At 34.5% G+C, this 23,054-nt stretch overlaps 1 protein-coding gene across 4 annotated transcripts in view; it reads left to right on the top strand.

Annotated features, from left to right (window-relative positions):
• Nucleotides 1–23,054, top strand: part of BANK1 (B cell scaffold protein with ankyrin repeats 1) — a 312,476-nt gene that overhangs the window by 31,915 nt on the left and 257,507 nt on the right. For all 4 annotated transcript variants that reach the window (XM_022582436.2, XM_022582435.2, XM_022582434.2 and 1 more), the window contains exon 2: nucleotides 3,837–4,235. In XM_022582436.2, the coding sequence (XP_022438144.1) occupies nucleotides 3,837–4,235 (399 nt within the window). The remainder of the gene's footprint in view (nucleotides 1–3,836; nucleotides 4,236–23,054) is intronic.

Below are 23,054 nucleotides of genomic sequence, written 5' to 3'. Positions count from 1 at the left end.
GTGTATTTTGAGTAGATGGGCAGGATTATTTAAAAGTGAGAAATACTCTTATGTGCTCTTTTTTAAATAAAATAACTTATTTTAAAGTAATATAAAGTAAAACCAAAGGACGTTCATTTTCAGATAAAAATTTTTTTACTCAGAATACTTTCCAAGTTTATTATTGCTTAAGAAGAATGATGATACAAAAAATAGTAGAAGAATTGAGTCACTTTTTATTCAAATTTAGGCAGTGTTAAATAGCTGAATTCTATGAAGGATGATGTTAGTGTTTTATACTTTCTCCTCCACAAATACTCAGTTTTCCCATTCTATGGATACTTTCATTTCATCAAGATTTTTAACATTTGCATTTTGTAGTGCCATCATAATCTCCTTGATACTTAGTCTTTGATCCGTATGTATATGTATTCAACTTACCATGTGTTCTTTTTTCCAAACTTTTTACATTTTCATTTTGCTTACTTTGGTTCTTCTGTTTGCTGACTGGGTTTTTTTCTTTATTTAAATTTTGATTATAGTTACACAGGCATATTGAACAATGATAAAACACCTATAATGAAAAGCAGCAGTTCTCTGCTCTCTCCCTCCCCAAACACAATTCCATTCCCTATGGGAACCTTAAGAACCTCATTATTTCAAATTTTGTTGTTGTTGTTCCATGTTTCTGAAAGATACATTTATACTACTATTTCTTGATTTACTAATTCTATTACCTATTGTTTTCTGTAATATGCTGGATAAGGATTTCAATCTATTAGTCTATCAGACTCTTTCCTTATTCTCTAGTATATTTAAATCTCAACTTGTAGTTAAATCATTAGTCATATTTTATATTATTATGATTGCCTTAGTCCATTTAGGCTGCTTTAACAGGATACCATAGACTTGGTGGCCTAAACAATAAAATATTTATTTCTCACAGTTCTGGAAGCTGAGGTCACGGTGCCAGCAGGTCAAATTCTGGTGAGGTCCCTCTTCTGGGTTGCAGATTGCTGACTTCTTTCTGTGACCTCACGTAGCAGGAAGTGCAAGGGACCTCTCTGGAGCCTCTTTTATAGGGACACTAATTCCATTCACGAGGGCTCCACCTTTATGACCTCATCACCTCACATTGGCCCACCTCCTAATACCATCACACTGGAGGTTATGATTTCAACGTATGGGATTTTGGGGAGGACATAAATATCCAATCCGTACAATGATTATGTACACATTTACACTGTTGATCCAAATAGTATATAATGATCCTGCTTTCTTTTTTGTTTTGTTTTGCTTTGTTTTTCTGCAATTAATTTTTCTTCTTTCTTTTGTATTTTACATGTAAAAGATTATAATGTATCTATCTTTAATTTTTTTCAAAATGTCCAGTCAGAACTGTCAAACTTCTGTTAGCATTTTTTCTCAAATTTTCAAATATATGATACAATCTTACGATTGTTTTATTTTCTTTGGATCTCCCTCCCAAAATACTCCATTCATCTATTATAAGTCCCTTTGCCTCTTGAATAGCTACCATCCTGAAACTTCCTTTTTTTTTTGATATTTTAATTTACTTTTTAATTGCCATATAATTTACATGCACAATCTAAGATATACAGATGAACAGATTTTTACATATGTATACTTTGTGTAACAACCACTCAGATCAAGATATAGAACATTTTCAGAACCTCAGCAGGCTCCCTTTTATCTGCTTCCATTCATTAATCCCACTCCCAAATATTCTGATCTGTATCGCCATGAATTTTTTTTCTATTTTTGAACTTTTAATAAATACAATCCTTCAGTATATACTTTTTCTTCTTTCAGTCAACATTATATCTTTGGATTCATCCATGTTGCATGTAGCAGTGGTTCATTCTTTTTTATTGCTGTGCAATATTCTGTAGTATGAATACACTATAAAATTATTTTTGTAAGAGCTATTTTATAATTTATTATAATATGCCTTTGAAATTGCTCTGAAAAAATCTACCAACCTAATATTGTTCTCCTCTTGAATGACTTGCTTTTCTTTCCTAGATATATGAAGAGGTTTTATAATAATCGTTAAACCAAGTGAAATTTAATCAAGATGTTTTCTCTAACAGTTTTTCCATAGAATTGGTTCATTTTTCTTCCATATTTTAAGGATTTTAAAAAGTATATTTTAAAACTTTTAATGCATCTTTTGTTCTCTTCTACTTCAGGTTTTGGGATTATCTTTATATTGAATCTTTTCCTTTTTTGGCTCTTCCCCATATATATCAGATTTTTCACCAATTGCTTTAATTTTGTTCTCTCTTTTTGTGTTTACTATGAAAATATGAAGCTTTACTTTGAGGCCAGAAATGAAAATATTATCTGTGTCTAAGCTAGTCATTGATTTTTCTAATTTATTATCTGGGCAATGGTATTGCTTTGGCTCTCAACTTGTCTTTTTATCTATTTGTTATACCCTTTCAAATGATTCTTTTAAAAATATCAAATCAGTATGTCTTTAAACTTTGGCTTTATTTAATCAGTGGTTTTTTAATACTGTGAGGGACTTTTCTTGTGTTTTTCTTCCCTGCTTATGATTCCTACTAGTCTTTTCATGCTGTGTTACTTTCATTATTATGATGATCATATATATTATTATTGTTAATATTGTTGTCATCATCTCTTTCAATAACTATGAATTTGTATTGCTAATCCTTTCATCTTGCTCATGATTCTCTTAGCTCAGTCTAGGCTTTCTATTTGCTTAATATTGTGTGGGTAAATTATTCCTTAAATTCCCCTCCCTAATTGCTACTTTTTATTTCCCCTCCAAGCTATAGTTTGAGAGACAAAATCTACATTCCAGTCAGTTTTTATGGCCTGAGAGAAAAGAGGAGAAGAAGATCTGTCAGTGTGACTCTCAGGTTGGAGGTGGTGGATTGTAGTCTCTAATGAGACCCTGTCTGCAAGGCCCCTCTCCAATGCCCAGGGATGCTCTTGAGTTCCTGTGTAATTTGACTGGCTTTACTGACTCAGCTTTGAGCCTTGGCTTGTTTAGGATTCAGCCTTTCCTGCTTCTGCAGACACCCCCGATCAGTTTCCAGCTGGGGAAGAGATTCATGACCACCCTGGTGGTTTAAAAGTTTTTTCATCAGTGCTGGTTTAGGGTATGAGATAGGTTTAGGATTAGTACTGCCTCACCAGAACCTCTGATTTATTTCATCAACAACAACTTTTTAGTTTGTGGCATGAGATAATACCCCCATTATTTGGTTTTTGCTATTGAATTTTTTTCTTTTAAACAATTTTTATTTTGTTGGTTTTCTGGGCATAGAGTTATGTAATCTGTCTTGATGTACCCATCTTTACCTGGAAGAAGGATTTTAAAGTCCTTTAATGTAAGTTGTCTTATTTCTTCTCAGAATAATCCGATTCATTAGGTAGGGCTTATTTTTTTTTTAACCCTTCATTTAGTTGGTGAAGAAACATGGCTGAAAGGAATTAAATACCATAATCTAGGTAAAATTTTGTGGTTACTGGCAGAGCCATGCCTAGTAGCCCAGCATCCCTAATCCCACAGAATACTCTTTCCATTCTATCTCATTTATTTCTGTTGAGCTTCCTAGATTAACATTTCTGCAGTGAGTACAGTGTACCCTTGCACAGAGCATGAACTCTGTGTTGCTTCTGAAGGATTACTTTACTCCCATAGGATTCTGATGGGGATAATATGAATTATATTATTGGTCTCCGGTATAAGCAAATTAATATATTCCCTAAAGAGTACATTTAATTCTTTGAAAAATAATAATATAACCTGCTGTTAGCATGTCAAATATAAGAAAATTAATTTATTATTTTCTCCTTTCCAGAAAATGCAAAAGACATCATCATGATACATGAAGAAGATGCTGAAGAATGGGCTTTGTACTTGAGAGAAGTTTTTTCACATGTTGTGAAAAGGGAAGCAATCCTGTTATATCACTTGGAGAACTATTCTCTTCGGGATTTGGAATTGCTAAGTTTAAACTCTTACAAGTGTAAACTTTTGATATTATCAAATAGCCTGCTTCAAAACCTATCTTCAAAGAAATGTCAGTTTCTAGAAAACGTGCTGCATTCACCAGAAAGTGTGGTTACTCTGCTGTGTGGGATGAAGAGTTCAGATCATCTTTACAAATTATTAAATATCTCTGGAGGCAGATGGGAGATCTCAACTGAGCAGGAGCCTGAAGACTACATCTCTGTAATCAAGAGTATCATATTCACAGGTAGTGTTGCCAAAGCTTATTTGTTTGTTTTTATTTACTTATTTTTATAATAAAAAATCTGAAGTTTTTTTGAATCAATGAATATCTGATGTTGGGATTAAAAAAAAGAAAAATGAAAGCCAACTTTATTTAATGGTATGTTACACTTTCCTCAAAATGCATGAAGGTTCTTAATTTTTAGCTTTATTCCAGTCAAGGCTTATCTGTTCAAAAAATGGTTTAAAATTATATTTCTTAGGGCAGCCCATATGAGATCATACTTGGTAGAACAAATATGGAATGCTAGGTTATATGTCGGTTTGGTTCTGGAAGCTGATTTCTCAGTTAAGTAGTGAGGCTTGAGTTAATGTTGTCTACCCTAGTATTGGTGCCATTCAGTAGCAGTCCAGGGTTTGAAGGTCTGAGTTATTATAGAACTGTAGAATTTGCCTTGTGCTGATAAGTGTATGATATCATTACTCTGGTATGATATACTGTTATTTTCATTAATTTTAAATAACAAATTTAGTTTTAATCATTGAAGCATTGCGTTAAAGGGCGGAACACAGGGACCTGTTCATTAATTAATTACAGTTTCATGTAATAGTCAAAACTCTGAAGCTTCCTAGTGTTAAAGCTTCTCCCTCCCCCAGGGCTTCAGCCTTGGTGTGGGAGGGGTGCTGTGCTCAGCTGCTTGCCTGGTTTTCTCACCTTGCCTCTTGCCTTTAACTCCCAGTGTTCCAGCTATGGTTTCCTCTCCCGCAGAAAAGAGGTGGGGTTCTTATCTTCTCCTGGCCACATCACATATTAAGTGCTGGCTCTTTTTCTTGGAGCATGTTTCTGGGCTCTGTGGAGATCCCCTCATTCCCCGGGGGGTGTCTCACCTGCAGTTCCTCAATGAGACAAACGTTTCCTCTCCTCTAAGTTCCTAGTTGTGGTGGTCCACCCTGTATAGAGTCTTAATATTAATTTCTACAGCTTCTTTATAAGTCTCTTTTGGTCAAAGTCACTGAGATATCTCCCCGCTGGCCCTTTCTCACACCTGGCCTACATCTGTCTGTAAAATCATTCGTTTTTCTTCTGCCGTGACAAACTCTGGGCACACAAGCCATTCCCAATAGAGCCACCACCATCCTGCCCTCAGAGCAGCAATGCACCACAGCCTCTTACCTTTAGTCATTTCCAGGCATGGGTCTAGCCTGAGTCTTGGTGTCCTGTAAAGCCAGAGAACACCTGTCAGTCCCAAAGGCTCTGCTGGAAACCCTTGTCCCTCTGCTTGAGGATGATGATATCCCTCAGTCTTCCCTGTGGAGGATGGTGGGACTCACAGCACATCAGCGACTCTTTAAAAAATCCTCTCCCTATTCTCCAGCATTCCAGCTTCTTCAAATTCAATACTTCTTAAGCCTTGTTTTGGTTCTCTATTGTTGCGTAACAAGTTACCTTAAACTTTAGCAACTTCAGACAATGATGCTATCACAGTGTCTATGGCTGAGGAATCTAGGAGCAGCTTAGCTGGGAGGTTCTGGATCAGGGTATCTCCAGAGGTCCTGGTTAAGCTGTCTGGAGCTATAATCCCCTGAAACTTCCAGTGATCACTCGGGGAGGATTTGTTTCCAACAGGAGCTTACATTGTTGTCAAGTTTGTTATTGTTTTTTAACAAACTCTTGGATGGAAGCCACCTCTAGTAGATTCCCGAGGAAAAGCAATGTTTCTGAAATCTTGCACCTTCCGAAGTGTTTGTCTCTTGTCTTATACTTGAAGTGCAGTTTGACCATGTTGCTGTTCTTTCTTCTAGCATTGTAGAATTTAGGGAATTCTTATTTGCCTGGCAGACTAAAGGATTCTTCATTTATATGTGAAGTCTAGTGACTTCACTAGAGTGTTATCCTTCTGCTGACTGTTTTGCCCAGGGATGTGTTACTTTTTGTCTTTATTTTCCTTTCTTTTGCGGGGGGGGGGTGGTCTTTTCCCCAAGATGTAGATTCAATATTCTTTTATTTCAGGAACAATTTCTTGACTCATACCATTAAATGTTTGCTCTATCTTATTATTATGGTTTTCTTTTTCAGGGATTCCTTTTATATGTATGTTGGATTTATTTTTGTCTGTAATATACTCTACAATTTCTCTCTAATTCTTTTTGATTCTTTATCAGTATCCATTTACTTAGCTTGTGTTTATCATTTCAATCCTTGCTACTTTCTTGTGCTTTCAGTACTCTCTCTTCCCCTGTATTATTTCAAATTTCTCCTTCATATTTATGTTGCTTTTACTTTTTTTGTTGTAACATTTGGTTGAGCCCTGGAAGCTTACAGTGCATTTCTTGTTCTTATCTTACCAACCTCACCTTGACACCCTGTATTTCTGCACTACATAATTGCTTCAAAAAGGTGATTGCAATTCATTACATTTTAAAACTTCACGGTGAAATGTTTGGTCACAATTTTCCACTTCTTTTATGGCAATATGTTTTTAGTATGTGATTCTTTATGTGTAATTGGTTTTCTCTCTTTCTCTCTTGTAGCATCTTTATATAGATCCTGTGCTGGTCCAGTTTTTCTTTTGTATCACTGAACAAAGCGAGTTTTTCTTGGTCTAGCTAAGGGAGATTGAAAATGTGGGTTTTGTTGTTTGTTCTTTTTTTTTTCTCCCCCCCACAATGAAAGACTTTACTTCTCTGTTTGTTTTCACAGATATAGACTACTTACTACACATATGTCTTTTCTATATAGTTCCTCATTTAGCCTCACTTTTTCTGCTTTTTGGAACCAAACCACTTCCATAGATGCTTCTACCTGAAACTATTGCATCATGTCTACAATATAAAAAGGCATGGACCCTAGCCTTAGTGAAAGCTATGTTTGTTAGTTCTTTTTGAAATCTGATTTTGGAACCATTCTTTTGACCTGGAGGTCTAAGAGTTCACTGTTTACCATTTTCAATAAATAGGACATTTGCATAATTGTTTCTCATTCTCTATGTTTTGGGATGATTTGCAGGAATAAAAAAGGGGAAATGTTGACTCTACACTATAATTTTCAAACTGGCAGTCGTCTAGTTTCCAATCATCTCTGTTATTTTTTATTTTTGTTTAGTATTCCAGAGTACATTGAATTAGTTTTTTTGGTTACAAATGAAAAATGTTACAATTGGAAATTATAGACAATTTATTACAGTAAAATGCACATAAGGTACAAGTAATTTCATGTTAATTGTCTCCCCTGAAACAGAGAAGCACTAAAAATTTGTGGCAAAATTTTGAGTGATTCTCCACACCCATCATTTTTATTCCCTTGAAGAATTCAAATTTTATTGGCCATTTAAATTATGATATCACTATTGTGTAAAAATATTGAGGAAATACATTTTATCTTCAAATTGTATACCTATTGATATTTGATAGGAGAAAATCTTATACTTTATGAACAACATAGGACTACATATGAAGACACTATTAGCTCTCATCTTCCCATATTCAATTTCTAGACTCTGATTTCTTATAATAACTTAGATGCACCTACAAAGTAGAAAATATAACAGTGTTGTGTGGAAAAAAAATTCAAAGATGATAAATTTGTCTGAGCTACAAGCATGCAACCAAAATGTAGACCTATAAGCAATTTGTAAGCCATGCATAAAATAAATTTTATGTGTGGGTTGTGTCCCTTGACAAAATTGGTATTAATTGCTGTGGTCTATGCAATAATAATTTGTTTTCATAAACAGCTTAAATGTGCTACATTACTTTATGTTTCAAATTGCCATTTGTGTTGAATACATTAAGTCTGGGTTTTTAAAATAATGGGTGAATTAGTATGAAAGATGTGAAATTCAATTTTACTGTCCTTTTTCTACTTCCCCTCTATCCCACAGAGAAATTATTCAAGGAAGAAAGGAAACTTATTATTCAGGAGCATTATATGATAAAGAGAATAATAAGTAGGGATCTTCCCGCACCAGGGCTCAAACCCATGTCCCCTGCATTGGCAGGTGGATTCTTTTTTTTTTTTTTTTTTTTTTTTTTGCGGTACACGGGCCTCTCACTGTTGTGGCCTCTCCTGTTGCGGAGCACAGGCTCCGGATGCACAGGCTCAGCAGCCATGGCTCACGGGCCCAGCTGCTCCACAGCATGTGAGATCTTCCTGGACCGGGGCACAAACCTGTGTCCCCTGCATCGGCAGGCGGACTCTCAACCACTTCGCCACCAGGGAAGCCCTGGCAGGTGGATTCTTAACCACTGTACCTCCAGGGAAGTCCCAGGCCATTTCTGTCATTACCATTAGTATAGGCATGTGCTGTACACTAGGGTAATTGCGTCACCTCCCATTGAACACAACCTCCCATTTCTGCCTTAATACCATTGTTCTTATGCTGCCTTCTTTATGTGGAGTACCTTTACCCATATCTTTAATTGAAATCCTGGCCATCCTTCAAGGTCAGTTGAAAATCTGCTTTATCAGTGAATTCATCTCAGATCCTTTCTGCTTGAAAATATTCTCCTCATCTCTAATTCTATTAACCTTTTATTATCGCTTATTTATGACTCTCCTTATATTCTTTGTAATTATTTTTGACAATTTCTTTTCTCCTCATTACTTCTGTTTCAAAATTTAACGCTGGTAACTTTCTTTCTAAAATATTTCAGCACTTTAAACATCCAAAAAATAACAGAAGAGTACAAATTGTGCTTTTAAGTGCAGGTTTATAAATGTTTACTGGTGCAGTTGGGTTTTCACTTTGTTAATGATGCAAAGGTTTACTGTGGTATTCTTGTCAAGATTACATAATCTGAAATTTAGGAGGGCTCAAGATAGCAGTGTAGAAATATCCTAAACTCATATTTCCCATGAACCCAACAAACCTACAGCTATATATGGAATAATTCCATAAGAAAGGGACTTGAAAACTGGATGAACAGAGACTCTACAACAAAGGGCAAAAGGACAGTACACTTGGCTCAACAGGGAATATGTCCAAGAAAACTATTGAACTGTAGGAAACAGAAAACCTGCTCATAAAGGGCTCCCAAACAATGCACTCGACATGAAAACCAGTGCAAAAATACCAGATTGAAAAGCTCACTTACTAATGGAGAGGCCATTAGTGGAGTGGAGAAGTTACCCACTTACTAATCTTAAAGCATCTGAAGCATTTGCCAGAGAGGCAGGAACCAGTTCGGATGCTCCACAGAGACTAAGACACTGGCAGGAGCCTTTTTTTTTTTTTGATCTCAGGCTAGCTTTCTAATGCTGGCACTGGTAGGTGCCATTTTTGAATTCTCCTGACCTGTTACCACCAGTGGGCACACCCTGCTGAGAGCCACACCTACCCCTGTGCCTCAGCTAGATCTTAAAGCCAGTCCAGGGCTAGCCCTGCCCACCAGTGTGCTGTAGCAGTGTGGCTCTGCCACAACAAGAAGGTACACAAAACCCACAAGGGGGCATCCCTTGAGCACCTGGCTCTCCTGGTAAAAAAAGACTATGTCTGAGCCCCACAGGATGTCTTCTCAGTAAGGCCACTCCTTCTAGACTGGGAGAGATAGCTAATTTACCTACTACATAGAAACACAGAGAATTAGGCAAAATGAGGAAAAAGCGGAGTATGTTCCAATCAAAAGGATGAGACAAACTTCAAAAAAAGATCTGAATGAGATGAAGATAAGCTATATTTGATAATGAGCTCAAAGTTATGGTCATAAAGATGCTTACTGAACTCAGGGGAAGATAGGATGAACACACTGAGAACTTCAACAAAGAAAGAGAAAATACAAGAAAGTACCAAACAGAAGTTATAACTGAACTGAAAAATAAACTGGAAGGGTTTAACAGTAGACTGGATGAGGTAGAAGAATGAATGAGCGAGCTGGAAGACAAAACAATGACACCCAGGTAGGGCAGCAAAATGAAAAAAGAATTTTAAAAAGTGAAGATACCTTAAGGGACCTTTGGGACAACATCAAGAAGATTAATACTGATATTTGCATTATAGGAAACCCAGAAGGAGAAGAGAGAGAGAAAGGGCCCAAAAATTTATTTGAAGAAATGGTGGCTGAAACACTTCCCTAATCTGGAGAAGGAAACAGACAGCCAGGCCCAGGAAATCCAGAGAGTTTCAAATAAGGGAAATACAAAGGAACTCATACCAAAAGACACATTATAATTAAAATGGTAAAAATTAAGGGTAAAGAGAGAATTCTAAAGGCAGCAAGAGTAAAACAACTTGTTTCATTCAAGGGAATCCCTTAAGGCTATCAGCCAGACTTTTCAGCACGAACTTTACAGGACAGAAGGGAGAATGGCATAACATTCAAAGTGCTGAAAGGAAAACACTCCCATCCAGGAATTCTCTACCTAGAAACATTATCATTCAGAATGGAAGGAAAGATTAAGAGTTTCCCAGATAAACAAAAGCTAAAGGAGTTTTTCACCACTAAATGAACCCTATAAGAAATATTAAAGAGACTTCTTTAGGCTGACAAGAAATGGCATTATTTAATAATAAGAAAACATACAAAAATAAAATTCTCACTGGAAAACATAAATATAAAATAAAGGTAGTGGATCAATCACATACAAAAAAAAGAATGAGGGCTAAAAGACAAAAGTAGGAAAATTAACTAAATTTAAAATAATCAGTTAAGGGATGCATAAAATAAAAAGATGTAAAATGTGTCATCAAAAGTATTAAGTGTGTTGGGATTTGGAAGGCCATTTTTCTTCCAATAATAAACCATTATCTTGTCACAGTGGAAAAAAAAAGTATTAAGTGTGTATTGGGGGGGTGGATAAAGAGATAAAGCTTTAAAATGTGTTCAAGTTGCAGTTGCTAGCAACTTAAAAAGGCAACTGCTTACTTTGAATTTTATATGTGAACCTCACAGTAATAGCAAGGAAAAAACAGTAAGTACACAAAAGAAATGACAAGTGAATCTAAGCGTAACACTAAAGAAAACTACCAAACACAAGGAAAGAGAGAAAGAGGAGAAGAAAGGAAGTTAGAGGAACTACACAAACATACAGAAAACAATGAACAAAATGGCAATAAGTACATGCCTATCAATAATTATTTTAAATGTAAATAGACTAAATTTGCCAATCAAAGACATAGAGTGCTTGAATGGATATAAAAACAAGATTCACCTATATGTTGCCTACAAGAGGCTCACTTCAGAAGAAAGGACACATACTAAAAGTGAAGGAATGGAATGAGATAATCCATGCAAATGGAAATGAAAAGAAAGCTGCAGTAGCTATATTCGTATCAGACAAAATAGACTTTAAAACAAAGACTTCGATATAAGATAAAGAAGGGCATTGCGTAATGCTAAAGGCGTCAATCCAGCAAGAAGATATAACGTTTGTAAATGTATATGCATCCAACAGAGGAGTAACAAGATATATAAAGCAAATATTAATGGACTTAAAGAGAGAAATTGAAAGAAATACAGTAACAGTAGGGGACTTTCACACTGCACTTACATCAATGGATACATCATCTAGACAGAAAAAGAAATAAGGAAACACTTTCCTTAAATGACCCATTAGACCAGATTGACTTAATAGATATATATTGAACATTCCATTCAAAAGCAGCAGAATTAACATTTCTTTTTAAGAGCACATGGAACATTCTCCAGGATGGATTACATGTTAGGTCACAAAATAAGTTTCAGTAAGTTCAAGAAGAATGAAACCATATCAAGCAGCTTCTCCAACCATAATAGTATGAAACTAGAAATCAATCACAAGAAAAAAAAATGAGAAAAAAACCCCCAAAACCTGGAGATTAAACAACATACTATTGAACAACAAATGGGTCATCAAAGAAATCAAAGGAGAAATAAAAAATACCTAGAGATAAATGAAAACAGAAATAGAATGTGTCAAAATCTGTGGGATACAGCAAAAATGCTTCTAAGAAGGAAGTTTATAGCAATGTAGGCCTACATTAGGAAACAAGAAAAATACCCAATAAACAAGCTAACTTTACACCTAAAAGGAACTAGAAAAGGAGGAACAAATAAAGCCCAAAATTAGTAAAGGGAAGGCAATAATAAATATCAGAGAAATATATTAGAGACAAAAAACGATAGAAAAGATCAATGAAACTAAGAACTGTTCTTTGAAACAATAAAATCAAAAAATTTTAGGTAGACTAACCAAGAAAAAAAGAGAGAGAACTCAAATAAGATCAGAAATGAAAGAGAAGTTACAGGTGATACCACAGAAATACAAAGGATCATGGGACTACCATGAAAAATTATATGCCAACAAATTGGACAACCTAAAAGAAATGGATAAATTCCTAGAAACATACACTCTTTCAAGACTAAGTCATAAAGAAATAGAAAATCTGAATAGACTGATTAGTAGTAAGGATACTGAAACTATTAAAAAAAAAACAAAAAAAAAACCCAGGCAGACAGCTCCACTGGTGAATTCTACAGAACATTCAAAGAAGATTTAATACCTATCCTTTTAAAGCTCTTACAAAAAATTATAGAGGTGAGAAACCTTCAACACATATTTTACAAAGCCAGCATTATCCTGATACTAAAACCAGACAAGGACACCACAAAAAAAGAGAAAATTACAGGCCAATATCCTTGATGAACATAGATGCAAAAATTCTCAACAAAACGTTAGCAAGATTAATCCAACAATAAATTGAAAGGATGATACACCATGATCAAGAGGGATTTATCCTAGGAATGCAAGGATGGTCCAATATCTGCAAATTAGTCAACATGGTACATCACATTAACAAAATGCAGGATAAAATTCATATGATCATTTCAATGCATACAGAAAAAAATTGACAAAATTCAAAATATATTTATGATAAAAACTCTAAACAAAGTGGGTAGAGAGAGAGCATACCTCAACATAATAAAGGCCATATATGATAAACTTGTAGCTAACATCATAGTCAACAGTGAAAATCTGAAATCTTTTCCTCTAAGATTAGGAACAAGACAGATATGCCTCTTTTGCCACTTTTATTCAACATAGTACTGGAAATTCTAGCCAAATATTTAGGCAAGAAAAAGAAATAAAAGATATCCAAAGCAGAAAGGGAGAAGTAAAACTGTCACTATTTGCAGATGACATAATGCTATATATAGAAAACCCTAAAAATTCCACCAAAAAAATTCTAGAACTAATAAATTAATTCAGTAAATTTGCAGGATACTAAAGCAATATACATAGATCTGTGGTGTTTCTATTCACTAATAAAGAAATATCAGAAATACAAAATTAAGAAAGCAATCCCATTTACAGTTGCATCAAAAAGAATAAAATTCCTAGTAATAAATTTAACCAAGGTGAAATACCTGTACACTGAAAACTATAAGACACTGATGAAAGAAATTGAGGAGGACACAAATATATGGAAAAATGTTCTGTACTCATGGATTGAAAGAATTAATATTGTAAAAATGTCCATACTACCCAAAGCAATCTACAGATTCATTGCCATCCCTATCAAAATACCAATGACATATTTCACAGAACTAGAACAAATAATTCGAAAATTTGAATGGAACAACCAAACATCCCAAATAGCTAAAACAATACTGAGAAAGAAGAACAAAGATAGAGGTATCACACTTCCTGATTTCAAGCTATACTACAAAACTATAGTAATCAAACCAGTGTGATACTGGCCCAAAATAGGCACAGATCAATAAAACAGAATTGAGAGCTCAGAAATGAACCTACATATATATGGACAATTAACTTATGGTAAGGAGCAAAGAACATACAATGGAGAAAGATATTATCTTCAATAAATGGTGTTGGTAAAACTGGATAGCCACATGCAAAAGAATGAAACTATCAATAGATCACCATCTTACACCATACACAAAAGTTAAATAAAATGGATTGGAAACTTGAATATAAGACATGAAACCATAAGATTCCTAGAAGAAAACATAGGCAGTAACATCACTGACATCTGTCTAGGCAATGTTTTTTTTCCATTTTTTTAAACAGCTTTATTGGAGTATAATTGCTTTACAATGTGTGTTAGTTTCTGCTGTATAACAAAGTGAATCAGCTATACGTATACATATATCCCCATATCCCCTCCCTCTTGCGTCTCCCTCCCACTCTCCCTATCCCACCTCTCTAGGTGGTCACAAAGCACCAAGCTGATCTCCCTGTGCCATGTGGGTGCTTCCCACTAGCTATGTTTTATGCATCTGACTCTAAAGGCAAGGGAAACAAAAGCAAAAATAAGTAGGATTACATCAAATTAAAACACTTCTGCACAGGGAAGGAAACCATCATCAGAACTAAAAGGCAGCCTATTAAATGGGGTAAGATAATTGTAAATTATATATCCAAAGAGCAATTACTATCCGAAATATATAAAGTAACCATACAAGTCAGTAAAAATACAAATAACTCAATTAAAAATGGGGAGAGGATCTGGATAGACGTTATTCCCAAAAAGACATACTGATGGCCAACAGGCACATGAAAAATTGTTCAGCATCCCTAACTATTTGGAAAATGCAAATAAAAAACACAATGATATATTACCTAACACCTGTTAGAATGTCAATTATCAAAAAGACAAGGAATAACAAATGTTGTAGAAGATGTGGAGAAAATGGAACTCTTGTACACTGTTGGTGGCACTGTTAATTGGTGCAGCCAGTATAAAAAACAGTATAGAGATTCCTCAAAAAGTTAACAATAGAACTGCCATCTGACCCACCTGTTCCATTTCTGGATTTTTATCCAAAAAATACAAAAACACTAACTGAAAGATACCGTCACCCATATGTTCATTGCAGCATTTTTTACAATAGCTAAGATATGGAAACAACCTAAGCGTCCATCTGTGCATGAGTGGATAAAGAAGATGTGGTATATTCACAATGGAATACTATTCAGCCATAAAAAGGAGTGAAATTCTGCCATTTGTAACAACATGGGTGGACTTGAAGGTATTAAGCTAAGTGAAATCAATCAAACAGAGAAAAACAAATACCACGTGATCTCAATCATATGTGGAATCTAAAATAAAAACCTAACAAAATAAATCCAAAACAAACTTATAGATACAGAGATCAGATTAGTGGTTACCAAAGGGGAAGAGAGGGTTGGAGGTAGGTGAAATGACTGAAGGAAGTCAACTGTATGGTGGTGGATGGTAACTGGACTTGCTGTGGTGATCACTTTGTGGTGTATACACATCATGTTATAATGCTGTACACCCGGAACTTATATAATAATAAAAAAACTGAATCTAACCATAAGGAAATATCCGACAAACTCAAACTAAAGGGAATGCCACAAGATTATTTCTTTGTACTCTTCAAAATATTAAGTTCAAGTACCTAGGAATAAACCTACCTAAGGAGGCAAAAGGCCTGTAGTAAGGAAACTATAAGATACTGATGAAAGAAATCAAAGATGACACAAACAGATGGAGAGGTATACCATGTTCTTGGGTTGGAAGAATCAATATTGTCAAAATGATTATACTACCCAAAGTAATCTACAGAGTCAATGCAATCCTTATCTAATTACCAAAACCACTTTTCACAGAATTAGAACAAAAAATTTTACAATTAGTATGGAAACACGAAAGACCCCAAATAGCCAAAGCAATCTTGAGAAAGAAAAGTGGAGCTGGAGGAACCAGACTTCCTGACTTCAGACTATACTACAAAGCTACAGTAATCAAAACAGTATGGTAATAGCACAAAAAAAGAGAAATATAGATCAATGGAACAGGATAGAAAGTCCAGAGATAAACCCACGTAATTATGGTCACCTAACCTATGACAAAGGAGGCAAGAATATACAATGGAGAAAAGAGAGTCTCTTCAATAAGTTATGCTGAGAAAACTGGAGACCTACATGTTAAAGAATGAAATTAGAGCATTCTCTAACACCGTACACAAAAATAAGCTCAAAATGTATTAAAGACCTAAATGTAAGACCAGACACCATAAAACTCTTAGAGGAAAACATAGGCAGAACATTTTCTGACAAAAATCGCAGCAAGATCTTTTTTGATCCACTTCCTAGAGTAATGAAAACAGAAACAAAAATAAACAAATGGGACCTAATTAAACTTGAAAGCCTTTGCACAGCAAAGGAAACCATAAACAAAACGAAAAGACAACCCTCAGAGTGGGAGAAAATACTTGCAAATGAAACAACCAACAAGGGGTTAATCTCCAAAATATATAATGCAAACAGCTAATGCAGCTCAATATCAAAAAAAAAAAACCAACCCAATCAAAAAATGGGTGGAAGATCTAAATAGACATTTCTCCAAAGAAGACATACAGATGGCCAAAAAGCACATGAAAAGATGCTCAGTATCACTAATTATCAGAGAAATGCAAATCTAAACTACAATAAGGTATCAGCTCACCTGAGTCAGGATGGCCATCATCAAAAAGTCTACAAACAGTAAGTGTTGGAGAGAGTGTAGAGAAAAGGGAATCCTCCTACACTGTTGGTGGGAATGTAAGTTGGTACAGCCACTATGGAGAACAGCATGGAGGTTCCTTAAAAAACTAAAAACAGAGCTACCATATGATCCGGCAATTCCATTCCTGAGTGTATAGCTGGAGAAAACCATAATTCTAAAAGATACTCCAAACATTGGGTGCATCCCCAATGTTCGTTGCAGCACTATTTACAATATCCAAGACATGGAAGCAACCTAAATGCCCATCGACAGAGGAACGACTAAAGAAGATGTGGTACATATATACAATGGAATATTACTCAGCTATAAAAAATAATGAAATAATGCCATTTGCAGTAATGTGGATGGACCTAGAGATTCTCTTAGTGAAGTAAGTAAGTCAGACAGAGAAAGACAAATATCGTATCATATTGCTTATATGTGAAATCTAAAAAAATGCTACAAATGAACTTATATACAAAACAGAAATAGAGCCACAGATGTAGAAAACAAGCATGATTACCAAGGAGGGAAGAGGGGAGAGGGATAAATTGGGAGATTGGGACTGACATATACACATTACTATAAATAAAATAGATAACTAATAAGAACCTACTGTATAACATATGGAACTCTACTCAATACACTGTAATGACCTATATGGGAAAAGAATCTAATAAAGGGTGGATATATGTATATGTAAAACTGATTCACTTTGCTGTACAGCAGAAACTAACAAAGCATTGTAAATCAACCATTCTCCAATAAAAATGAATTTAAAAAAACCTGAAGGATGAGTTATTGTTCCAGATGAAAGGAATCTAAAGTTGCATGAAAACTATATACAGTGAATAATCCTGACTTGAATGCCGAACTAGGAAATAAGGAAATTAATAAGACAATTGATGAAATTTTATTATGGACTATATATTAGATAGCAGCATTGCACAATGTTCAATTCTCAGAGTTTTAAATTGTTAGATGATATGCAAGAGAATATCCCTGTTTTTAGGAAATATACATTGAAATGTTTAGGAGTAATGGGGCGTGATGTCAACTGTCATGCATACACACAACACACACATACATACACACATAGACAAAACCATCTATTTACAAAGACATGTATGTATACAAATGTGTGTGTATGATTATTGGCTAAATATCCTGAGTTATCTCCTACACATATCTGTAGTTCTAAGAGATGAACAAGAAGCAAAGTAAGCACATTCTTGTGATATGTGCTGATAGTTGTGCATATTTGAGAGGTGGTGGCTTTTGAAGGAGGACATAGTTCAGTGCATGCACTGTGACGCTAGACCTAATTACCCTGTGGTTGGCATTCATGGAGCCTGCAAATGTCTATTTTGTACGTAATAATATAGCCATTCTTACTGTGGGATGGGGGAGGGGGGTCATCTGACATGAGAAGTCATGTTCACTCTGTATTGTTTACTGGTTTTTTTTCTTCTGCATAATATTTTAGCCCTTTATGTCAAGTACCATGTCTTATGTCTTATACTCTGGTTTATTGTGTGTTTTGTTTCTTAGTTGAGTAGTTCAAAACCGTAAGATGATGATACTTAGGTAAGATGAAATACTAAACTCATTTCTCTCCCAGATTTCCTGCGTTAGGGTGAATGTTTAAAGGAAAAACTTATTATTTTTCATTAAACAAATGTTAAATAAATATATTTCCCACCAAAACCCTATTATTTGCCTTTGAGCCTAGAATAATAGGCATAGCTAAGAGCTGACTTTATAATACTTTTCACCTGATATTATTGTGATGATTCAATTATTTAATACATTTAAAGCACTTACAAGAGTTCCTCGCAGAGAATCCGTGCTCAATAAATATAAGCTAGTTTTATTACTTTTCTGTCTATACATTAATTTAGAGGAAGGGAGGGAGAAATAGAGGGAGGAAGGAAGGACAAAAGAGGAGAAGGGAAATAAGGGAGAAGGAGGAGAGGGGAGGAAGCATCTGAGAGTGGGGGAGAGATGCAGAAGGAGAGAGACAGGTACTCTAGGACTGCAAAGAGAGGCCAAGGTGTTATTGATTGGGCAAGTAAGAGAAATCGGAGTTGTGAATGGAAAGCTCAAGGTTGAAAGAATATCAAGGAAAGAAGTGAGTCAAATACTAGGTAAACCATAAAAAATCTAGGAGAGGTTAGAGTTCAGGAAACAGAAAACAGGTGGGAAGTGAAGTAGGATGAAATAGGAAGAGGAGAATTGATTTAAGTCACCAAGGCTGATAACAAAGAATAGCTTCACTTATTTTGGAATTTACACCTACTCCTTGGGTGGGCCCAAGCCAATCAGCAGGTGAGGGCCTGAAGCCTTTGGACCTGCTCAGAAACCTTCAGGGAGTAGGAAGGAGGAGATTGGAGAGAAATGATGTTTCTGTTTCTGTAACTGGTCAGTTAGATGACAGCTTGTTTTTCTCACTAGCTAGATGTGGTAAATATGGACAAAGGGATATATACGTTAAAAGCAAGCAGGAAGTCTATTTTCTAGTGGTTCTAGTTGTTCATTTTCACAATTTGATGTGTTTGGGCTTTCTGGAATAAGATGAACGGATTAGAACCACACTCCTCCTAGTTTATTGTTTGTAGTTTTCAAAGTTTAACTGTTTTTGGTAAGAACTTACAAATGTTAAATTGAGTGCACTGGTTTTATGAAGTAAAGGAAGTCTTCTCAAATTGTTGCGTTAAGTGAAGGGAGCCTTCCTACCTTGTTCCAACTTTGTGTACTAGCAAGAGAAATAAATGCACATCATTATTCATTGTGTGGGTCTCTGTACATCTCCATCAGATTCTTCGGAGTAGTGGGGAGGGGGCTGGCCAAAACTTCAGATACCTGGCTCCCTCTAGTTCTATTGAGTAAAATCTCTGGGAGTGAGTTGTGAAGAGCGAGTAGCAGAGGCCATGGAAATAAACAATAAATGAGTGCCCCTGTGGCTAGTGCGCTCTGAAGCTTAAGAACCACTGATCTGGACTAATTGTCTCATGAATATAATCCTTGTTGATGGATAATTAAGTATCACTCAAAGAATTAGAAATAGTGGCTTTGTGCATTTAAAATCAGTATCTCTCCTCTGTTGTTTGAAATAGTTGGAATGCACCTCAATTTATGTATCAGTTTTATTATCCACATAAATTGTGACTACCTATAGAGGTTTTTGGTTTTGGTTTTGTTCAATTAATATGATTGCAAGTGTTGTTCTGTGAACATTTTTTGCACAGGTGTTATTTTGGGGGCATAGGTCCAGGAAGAAAGTTGTGGTCACAGGGTTTGTGCATATAAAAGTTAATGCAAATTGTCTCCCCAAGGCAGTTGTACCAACTTACTTGGTAGCAGTATAAGTCCTCAATGCTTCCCATCCTCTTCAATATTTGGTACGCTCAGAATTTTTAGTTTGCAATTTAGTGGATGTGAAAGTGTATTTCATCATAGATTTAACTTGCATTTCCTGGTTACTAGTGAGCATTTTCTCTTATGTTTACCCACTTATATTTTCATATACTTCAGTCTCTGATTTTGTTCTATGAAATGCTTCCTCATGTCTTTTACTCACTTTGTCTTTTGGTTTATTGGATACTTTAAAAATATTTGGTTATATAGCTTACAAATATCTTCTCAGAGTTTGAGTTTGTGGCTTAAGTTTTTAACTTTAATAGTTTTGATAAACAAGTTCTTAATATAGTTAAGTGTATCAATATTTTTCTTTTAGCTTACTATTTATTATATCCTAAGAAATCTTTGCCTCTTAGATCATACAGATATCTTCTAAAAATTGGAAACTTTTGACATTCTCATTAAATCTGACATCCATCTCCATCTGGAATTAATTCTGTGTGCAATGTGAGGTTGGACTCCAGGTTATTTTTTTCCATTGTGAATTAATTACCTGTTCTTTGAATGTTTCAGTTTAATATATTTAAGAGTATTGCAGTCATTCAGATTTTCTATTTGAGTCATTTTTGTTTTATTTTTCTAAGAATTTGCTGATTTCACTTGTTTTCAAACTTCACCATTATAAAATTGTTCATAACATTCCTTTATTTTTACTGTCTTCTCTATATAAAATTGTGTGCTCTCTTTATTTTTAAGATCATTTATTTATTTCCTTTTGTTTTATATCAGTTAACCTTCCCAGAAGTTTGTCAATTTCATTTGTCCTTTCAAAGGACAACCTTTTAAATTTAAAATATTATTTTCTATTATATATTTTTCTATTTTAGTTATTTTTTGTATTATATTTAATATTTCTTTTTTCTACTTTCTCTCAATTTTTAGAATACTTATTAGCTCATGGATACGTAACCTTTTTGTTTTTCTATGATAAACATTTAAGGCTATAATTTCTCTCCAAGTACTTCTTCATCTATACCCAACAAGTTCTTACAATGCTTTTCATTACTATTCAGTTCCATATGTTTTCTAATTTTATTTTGATTTCTTCTTTAGAAGTATTATAAATAAAGAGAAGTACGAGCTTTAATTTATCTTCTTGTCATTTATTTCTAAATTTTGTTGTGTGATCAGAGAATGTGGTCTCTATTATTCAGATAGTTTGAAATTTATTGAGTTCTATTTATGGCCTGGTTTTGACTAATTTTTTTAAAAATTCCATGTGTGTTTGAAAAGAATGCTTATCTCTATATTTGGTATGCACTGTAATTTATGGCCATTAGACCAAACTTGTTATCTATATGGTGTAGCTTCTTACATTCTTTTATTTTGTGCTATCTTTATATCTGTGCTCTGTCTTTATATATTAGGTGTATATTTTATAAATGATGCGTAGCTGGATTTTAAAAATTCAGCCTTAGAATCTTAGTCTTTTAATGTATAACAATAAATTTATATTTATTGTGATACCTGATGATATGGATTCAATTCTACCATCTTATTTATTGCTTTCTATTTGTTCCATTTTTTCATGTTTCTCTTTTCTTTCATCTTTTTTTGCCTTTTTTTGGCTTGAGTCCCTCCCCATTCCATCTGCATGCTACTTTATTCTTTCAGTGATATTCTAGAAATTTCAAGATGTATACTTTACAATTAAGTTATTTTTTTAAATTAATTTTTATTGGAGTATAGTTGCTTTACAGCGTTGTGTTAGTTTCTGCTGTACAGCAAAGTGGATCAACTATACGTATACATATATCCCCTCTTTTTTGGATTTCCTTCCCATTTAGGTCACCACAGAGAATTAAGTTATTATTAATAATTATTTTTAACTACTAACTATTGTCTTTATTATCTTTCCTTTCCACTGAAAAGTAAAAGCACCATTTGTAATGTTCTAACTGTAACCATCTCCATTTCCAGCTTTTCAGGATAATTATTCTTTCTTAGTTTTTTCCACATTTTTGATGTGTATAGAATCAATATTTGTTTAACTTGAACCATCGATTTACAATTTTCTTTCTATGCCATTATTTCTTGCATCTTAAACTATCTTCCTGGTATCATTTTTTCCCCCATAAAGTATATCTTTAAAGCTTCTCTTTAGTGAGCTCTGTTGGCAGTAAACCATCTCAATTTCAATTTGTGCAAAAATGTCAGATTTGCATCATTATTGAGGATAGTCTCACTGGATATAGAAGTTCAGTTATTTTCTGTCAGTTCCTGAAAATATTATTCTACTCTCATTTCACATCCATTTTGCTGTTGAGAAGTTGGTTATCTAACAACTGTTCATCTGTAGGCAATCTATTTTTCTCAATAGCCAACTGTTAAAACCTTGTTGTATTTGGGTTTCTTCAGTTTTATACTGATGTGTCTAGATAATACCATTTTTATTTATCCTGTATGTAATTATTTGAGCTTCTTAGATCTGAGATTCCGTGTCTCATCATAATCTGATAAAGCCTTTACACCTTCAAGTATCTTCCCTCTTCTCCATTCCTCCAGTTATCTCCTGCAACCTGATTAAGCACACGTATGACCTTCTCATTCTCTGTGTGTCTCTTCACCACCCTTTCACATCTGCCCTCACTCTGTTCCTCTTGCTTCATTCTACTTAATTTCTTCAAATTTATCTTTTGGATAACAGATTCTTCAGCTGTTTCTCATCTGCCTTTGAAAATCTTCATTGAGTTTTTAATTTCAGTTATTATATACCATTACATTTTTCATTTCTTAGAGTTCCATTTGGGTGTTTGATCACAGCCTGGCCCATATTAATAGTCTTTGATTTCTTTATAGCCTCATTTTCTTTTTAAAATTTCTTTTATTAACACTTTTTTTTTTTCCTGAAAATAGTAATATGTGGATTGCTGGCCTGGTTCCCTAAGACTTTTCTTCTTTAAATACTTTTTTCATTGTAATTGTTGTAACATGGAACTTTATCTATATAAATCCACTGAGCCCTGATTTTCATG

The sequence above is a fragment of the Delphinapterus leucas genome, chromosome 5 (assembly GCF_059928025.1).
Source record: "Delphinapterus leucas isolate spDelLeu-1000000601 "Yukka" chromosome 5, BTC_Dleu_Yukka2, whole genome shotgun sequence".
NCBI lineage: Eukaryota > Metazoa > Chordata > Mammalia > Artiodactyla > Monodontidae > Delphinapterus > Delphinapterus leucas.
Note: the sequence above shows the minus strand (reverse complement) of the source record. Positions and strands in the feature narration are given on the sequence as shown.